Raw genomic sequence first — 7,113 nt, 5'->3', positions numbered from 1 at the left:
ATTCACCTTCGTGACCATGGTCGGTGGCAACCCCGATAATGATGCCTACGGTTTCCGATACTGGAAGAATCCTGGCGCTTTCGCCGCCTATCAGACCACGGGCGACCTCGGTCGCTTCCAGGGCTACCTAGCGGCCCTTTATTCGGCATGCTTTACCGTCGTCGGCCCTGAATATCTATCCATGGTCGCCGGTGAGGCCAAGCGTCCGCGGACCTATCTCAAGCAGGGCTTCAAGTCTGTGTATTGGCGCTTCGGCTTCTTTTTCATCGGCGGCGCCCTGTGCGTCTCCATCGTCCTCCCTTACAATGACCCGGATCTCGACAACGCCGGAGCCGGCACCGCCAACGGCTCGCCGTACGTCATCGCCATGAAGAACATGGGAGTCGGGGTTCTTCCCCATGTGGTCAATGCTCTGCTCTGCACCAGTATTTTCAGTGCCGGCAATGCCTACACGTACTGCGCAATGCGCTGCTTGTATGGACTTGCCCTGCAGGGGCAGGCCCCGAGCTTCCTGAAGAAGTGTCTCAGCAACGGTATTCCCGTTTACTGTTTTGCCGTTGTCATGGTGTTTCCCTTCATCTCGTTCCTCCAGGTATCGGGCGACACAGCCGGTGTCGTGACGAAGCTACAGAGTTTGACGTCGGCATCTGGTCTGATCAACTACATCGTGATCAGTGTCACATACATCTGTTTTTACCGCGCCTGCGAGGCCCAAGGGTTGGACCGGAAGACCCTACCTTACACGGGATGGTTTCAACCATACTGCGCCTATATTGGTGTGTTCTGGATGACTCTAATGGTCCTCACCTTCGGGTACACCACTTTCCTCACAGGAAACTGGGACACCCTCACATTCTTCTCCTACTACACCATGGTCTTTGTCGCCATCATTACATTCACTGGATGGAAGCTTTTTAAGCGCTCGCGCATCGTCCGTCCTCACGAGGCCGACCTCATCTGGGAGCGACCTATCGTTGATGCCTACGAGGCAAAGTTCAGCTCGCCACCGACACGGTTCCGCGACGATGTCAAAAATATCTTCCGCCGCAAGAACAAACAGGGTGCGGGGGCTGCCGAAGAGGCTGCAATGGCTTAAGACTACAATCCTCGACTTTTCATCTTCATTTTATTTTCACCAGATACCAGGGCTGCGACGGTTCTTGCGCAACACAATTGTTGTCGTATGCCCAACGACTGATTGATGACAGGCGTTATGAAGGGTAACGCTGCTGAAGTACTTGCTCGCCACATGCTTGCAAGCCAAATTCACTCGTTAGAACATGTTGCTTTGAAACCAAATGGATACCACAATTTCACTCTCAAAATACGTTTGTCGCCGACATTGTGTCTGTTCCAGGTCGTACAAGCTTTATGCCTTCCTCGAGTCGACGTTGAATCTCCAAGATTCGTGCCTTCGTACCTCTGAGGCTACCAAAAGCGGTCACTGTGATTGCCATCTTGTCGTGTTCTCTATCACCAAAATCCAAGCCTTGTACCAGGCCTAATCATCTCTTGCCTAGACTGGTTATGTTCCCCACCAACCCCGCTCCCAATGCCTAGCTAGCCATTCATTCAGAATTCTGATGAGAAGCATGCCTCCGGGCGCCTCGACGCGTCTTGAGCTATTGAGCGAACAGTCCTTGTTATGTAAAGCTCTGGGTCAAGCTTTAGCGCGCCACGCTGAAGATCAACCTGGGTAAACGCCAATCAATTACCCTCCACTTGGAGATATTGCCTCGCGCAGGATTGGATTGTTACCTAGCCATAGCAATCACCAAACCTTAGCTTGACGGCTGAAGAGTTTGTCTCACAATCAAGTGCGGCTGAGAACAAAGAGCGAGTCTACAGCATGCACGAGGTCCAGGTTATCAAGCGAGGGTTCTCCCAACTGTCCTGTCTGAACTTCACTTCCCAGTATTATTCTGTTCCTCGCTATGGCAAACGTTTATGCTGATCATCCGTTCCCCCTCATCGCGTCTCCGGCGTACGAAGGGAAGAAGCTTTCAAAAGCCTTCGAGGTCAGTATATCCAAGTCGTGATAAACGACTTCTTCACTAATGTGTGAAGCCCGATATGTTCGAGTGTGTCGCTGGCGAGATGGCGTGCGTTCATAACATGATCGTCCGCGGCCTCAACTCGATATACCTCCAAGCGCCAAATATCCCGTTGCTGGAGGTGCCAGCTTTCATTCAGTATAGCCTGATATGGTATAAGTTGGTGCATCTGCACCATTCGTGTGAAGAATCTGACTTCTTCCCCCTCATCGAGAAGATTTCTGGCGAAACGGGCATTATGAGTGGAAACGTAGAACAGCACCATGCATTCCAAGAAGGGCTCGCCACATTCCATCTCTATCTCAAACAATGCGCCAATGACCCAATTCAGTTCTCGGGAAACAGGATTGTATCCTTGATTGACTCTTTCGGCAGAGTTTTGGTGCAACACCTTACCGAGGAAATTCCAACCATCGTCGGTTTACAGAGCTTTGGTGCGCAGAAGATGGGGCGAATGGAGAATAGATTTGCTGAAGACGGCAAGAAGAACATGGTTCGTATGCCTGTTGCAATACTGTTGTTACCCAAGACTGAAGAGTCTCAAACAGAAAGAAATGGGCCTTGTGGCCGGATTACCGTGGTGCTTCTCAAACCATGACATAACTTTCGAAGGAGGAATTTGGTCAAAATGGCCCCCTGCGCCAGGAGTTGTCAAATTCATCTGTAGAACTGTTGTCTTCTGGTTGCATAGAGACTGGTGGAAATTTGCCGCATGCGACAGGTATGGCCGACTGAGGCCGCTGCGGTTTGTGTCCAGGCCCGAGCCTGCTGGGTAGGATGAATCACGGAGAAGGTCAGTTTGCTGTGCTGTTTGGTTCCTTTTTTTCTTTTTTTCTTCTTTTTTTTTTTTTTTTTTTTTTGGACATATTTCCTATCAGGCGGCGTACGGTTCAGTTCCTGAGAATTGTGGCTTCAACTGGCTCCTCTGAGTATCTGATGTCTCTGCCATTGAATGACGCGACTTGGTGTAGGTTGGAAAGAACATACAGCGGTGCTGGTCAGGACCGCCTCAAATCAGAGGTTTACCTTGAAAATACTGGGTTTCCCTCTCATCACCAAACACGAGATGCGGTGCATGCCAAGCTTTTGAGCCTTTGACATTGAACGTCACAGATTGATCCCATGTGTTGGGTCAAGCGGATCTTTCACAGCTGACTTGTCACTATATTTGGTCTTGAGCTGATCGGCAATCGCTGTCCCATTGATCGGTCCATGATCACGAAGTCCTGGAACGCAGATCAGACCGTCGGTTGGCAGATCTGCCAAGGCACCAGCCCAACGCTTAACCCGCGTGAGTCTTGGCGTTGATCTATTTGTCTTCCCATCTTTGTCATCCAGGCAGCTCAAACACCTTTCAGTACGTGGCAATTTATCTAATACTTGCACAAGTCGAGACCGGTTCTCATCGAAAGACTCATTCATCTCCACGTAATGGGTAACAGCCTCGTTTACCAAAGCTGATAACACATCTCGGACTGACGATCACACGAAGCTGCGAAGCTCATGTTAAAGTCAGCGAAACACAGAACGCTCTGATAGACCTGCGGCCGATGATCCGAGGCGTCGTCAGCCGATCGACGCCGTTGCGCCTGTTTCCTTACCGGAGCGTCATGAGAGGACCAGCACGAAGACGGCCGGCCCACAGACTGTCGATTGCGTGAATCGCCGACTACGCCGGATCGAATTGGCTTGTCACGGTTCGTCGAACCTCTCTGGCGTGTCGGGGAGGACGGGGCATCAGGCCTTGGCGGAGCCGCTCGGGACTCGGTGGTCCGGGGATTCTGAAACGAAGCCCCGACATGGGCACGGCCAACACGCTAGCTGCGCCCCACAGACAAAGGCTTCAGCTCCCAGAGAAGCTGGGGTTCCAAGCTTGTTTTGCGCCTGGTCGACCGGGGAAAAGTCTTCTGACACTTGATCGACGCTAAGCTTTCGAGTGAGAACTTTCGTCCAACCTATCCAGCGTGACTCAATTGTTGACTTTCATAGCGCACATCAGCGCAACATAGCAGTCTGAGTTTGATACGCCTTGAACAGTTGGAAAGCAGGGGTTCGTGTTTGTAGGTGTTGCCGCCATGTTTCGTCCAGTCTCATTCACGACTCAATATCCCTCGTGGTTTTCTTTCTTGATGAGGCTAAACGCTCGACCCCCTGGTCCTCCACACCATTCACGCCCTTTGTCGCACGCTGGTAGCACATCCCAAACACATCGACCGCAATCCAGACTCACATGTGCTTCGCTACCAAATCCCATCCCCTATCCCAGCCTACTACGATGATCTCTTGGAGGGGAGAGATGAGGCCCTTCCCAGAGTTGCCGCTACAATCACCTACCCACCACTATGGTCATCAGACGGGCGGAGGGGCCAGGGGGAAGGGGGTAAAGTAGATCAGTCCATCACTCATTGCTCCGCGAACACATTGTCCTTTAAATAGCCATCTTAACCTGCACATTTCCAGTCCATCCAGGTAGTCCTCACAGCGACATGCAGACTATTGTCCTTTTTGTCTTTCCTTCCACTCCGTCAGTAACAGTCTACAGGTAGACTTTTCCATTCCTTCGCATTCAAGGCTTGACGCCTGGATATCTTTGTGGCTTTTCAACTTCCGCAACTCTTGCATTTCAATTGTCTCACAGCTTTCAACATGGTTTCGACACTTTCTCTCCGTCATGCCGTTGTGGCCGCACTTGCCTTTAACGGATTGGCTATCGCTCACTACGAAACCGGAAACGCAGGAACAGCCACCAAAGAAAAGCGCCAGGTAGCGCCTCGGCAGCTCGACCAGCTTGTCGGTCTTCTTGCTGGTGCTGGTGCTGGCGGTGCCGCTGGTGCTGGCAACGGGGCCGGTGATGGGGCTGCTGGTGGCAAGAATAACGGTGAGAGCCCCTATGTTTGGCCATCTCAAGTCGCAGTGTTGACAAATGTCTAGCTGGAGCTGGTGGCGCTCTTGACGGTCTTCTAGGTGGAGGTGCAGCCGGCAAGAAGAATGGTGAGCAAAGTCCTTCTCATTCACAACATACCGAGCTAACCCAACCCAGAAGGAGCTGCAGGTGGGGCTCTCGATGATCTTCTAGGAGGCAAGGGAAAGCAAGGGAAAGCAGGTGCCGGTGGTGGTGGTGAAGCTGCTGCTCCAGGCGGGGCCGTCGGCGGCGGAGCTGCAAACAATGGCACGGAGGTTCCACCTGCCAATGGTGGCAAAGGTCAAGGCAAAAACCAGGGCAAGAACCAGGGCAAAGGCCAGGGCAAGAACCAGGGCAAGGGCCAGGGCAAGAACCAGGGCAATGGCCAGGGAAAGAACCAGGGCAAAGGCCAGGGAAAGAATCAAGGAAAGGGAAAAGCAAGATGGAGCAGGCAAGAACAACAATGCTGGTGCCGGCGGCGCTGCCGCACCCCGGGGAGGCCGCTGCGACAAACACGGCCGACTGTGGTGCCGCTGCTCCATCGACACCCCCTGCCGCGGCCGATGGCAATGGTAACGGCAACGGCAACGAAAACAACGGCAACGAAAACAACGGCAACGAAAACAATGGTAACGAAAACAACGGCAACAATGGCCAGGGGAATGCTGGCGAGGGCAATGCTGGTCAAGGAAATGGCAACGCCGGTCAGAACAACGACAACAACAACGATGCTGGTCAAGGAAATGGCAACGCCGGTCAGAACAACGACAACGATGCTGGTAACGATGCTGGCAATGGTCAGGCTGGCGGCGCAGACGACACTGGCAATGCAGGTGACGCCGGAGACGACAACGATGGCGAGAACGGTGCCGGCAATGGAAATGGTAATGGAGCTGGCAATGGGGATGACAATGGAGCTGGCAATGGCGCCGGCAATGGAGCTGGCAACGGAGCTGGCAACGGTGCTGATAACGGCAACGCTGGCAATGACGATGAGGAGGATGGGCAGAACGACAAACGCCGGGTCCAAACCATGCGGAGGCGTGGTGTTCTTGCCAACCTGCATTGGTAAGAGTACGTATGGTACTTATTGTTCATAGCTTTGATGGTCTGTCTAGATTGCCTCCTTCACATCAGCGGAAAACAACTGAAAAAACAACCCGGTCTGGCAGGATCAGTCTCGGAAATTTATCTTGATCTGTATTCGCTCGCACAGAATCTTGGGTAAGCGAAACAATGCTCTGCTACTGTCACTTCAGATTATCAAGTCGCCTATCTTGGCGTAGCATGATGACGCTTGGCCATGTTCAACGAACTCTCTGTCACCACCTCCCTGATTTATCACAGACCATCTCGGGAGCTTCACGGGGGTGAGGATTAATTGCCGTTGTCAGATAATTGAACTTTTCCTTATCCCTCCTGTGAAAGGATAGCCTGCCTTATTACCATCAAATAAGAATCCCCGGCGAACCGCACAGTGGTGGAGAAGGTCTGTTGTGGGATCCACGGTACGGCTAGAAGACCGCACGCCTGCCGAGCCATCGAATATTCCACAAGTACGCTGCAGGGCTTAAGCGAGCATCACCGCCATGGAAGACCACTGACAACCCACAATTAGTAGCCAGACCCAGCGGAGAAAGCTCGGGCATCGAGAGCTGGCAGGGGTTGCGATTTCTTGTGCTGATCTTTCTGGGGTATCCAAGATCGAGGGCCACAAATTTCGGGCCTTTTATGGCACTGGCTCCGTGACATATCTCTGACTCATGACAGAAGTCATCGTCAGTGCAAGTTGGGTGTGTGCACTTTTTGGGGGGGGGAGACAAGTGGTGCGCCAGCCATCTGTCACCAGGCAAGAAACCCTGTGTAGGAGTGTAGGAGTCACTCATCCTGAATCGATGATTATGGCATGACCAACGGAAAAAAAGGTTGATATTAATTTTCAAGGTATTGCAGTGCCCGTTTCCAGGTTCAGCTTATCCACCATGCAATACATGAACGGACAGACCGAAACGTAGACCCGTGGATAACTGCCGACCGAAAATATAGAGGTCTGCCGCAGGCCGAGCTACTGCGATATCACGGACCCCTGGTCCGCAGCAGCGATCAGCTAAGGATTCCCCAGAATCGCCATGCCTTACGAAACTCTCAGCTCGTCTC

The 7,113-nt window shown here is 52.5% G+C and overlaps 3 protein-coding genes across 3 annotated transcripts; all 3 read left to right on the top strand.

The window, feature by feature from the left end:
* Positions 1 to 181: 181 nt before the first annotated feature.
* On the top strand, positions 182 to 1,325 carry VDBG_09986 (general amino acid permease AGP2; the record flags this gene model as incomplete). Its single annotated transcript, XM_002999900.1, has 1 exon — positions 182 to 1,325. One exon carries the CDS (start codon positions 182 to 184, stop codon positions 1,094 to 1,096), a length of 915 nt encoding a protein of 304 aa, XP_002999946.1.
* Positions 1,326 to 1,934: 609 nt separating this feature from the next.
* Positions 1,935 to 2,835, top strand: VDBG_09985 (hemerythrin HHE cation binding domain-containing protein; the record flags this gene model as incomplete). The annotated part of the gene is made up of 3 exons (XM_002999899.1): positions 1,935 to 2,018; positions 2,068 to 2,547; positions 2,776 to 2,835. The coding sequence occupies 3 exons, from the start codon at positions 1,935 to 1,937 to the stop codon at positions 2,833 to 2,835; spliced, it is 624 nt and encodes a 207-aa protein (XP_002999945.1).
* A 1,865-nt stretch (positions 2,836 to 4,700) lies between these two features.
* Positions 4,701 to 6,028, top strand: VDBG_09984 (predicted protein; the record flags this gene model as incomplete). Its single annotated transcript, XM_002999898.1, has 4 exons — positions 4,701 to 4,932; positions 4,986 to 5,045; positions 5,095 to 5,528; positions 5,615 to 6,028. 4 exons carry the CDS (start codon positions 4,701 to 4,703, stop codon positions 6,026 to 6,028), a joined length of 1,140 nt encoding a protein of 379 aa, XP_002999944.1.
* Between the last annotated feature and the right edge of the window lie 1,085 nt (positions 6,029 to 7,113).

Source organism: Verticillium alfalfae, genomic scaffold, assembly GCF_000150825.1.
Source record: "Verticillium alfalfae VaMs.102 supercont1.17 genomic scaffold, whole genome shotgun sequence".
Taxonomy (NCBI): Eukaryota; Fungi; Ascomycota; class Sordariomycetes; order Glomerellales; family Plectosphaerellaceae; genus Verticillium; species Verticillium alfalfae.
The sequence above is the reverse complement of the archived record's forward strand: the minus strand, read 5'-3'. Positions and strand labels throughout refer to the sequence as shown.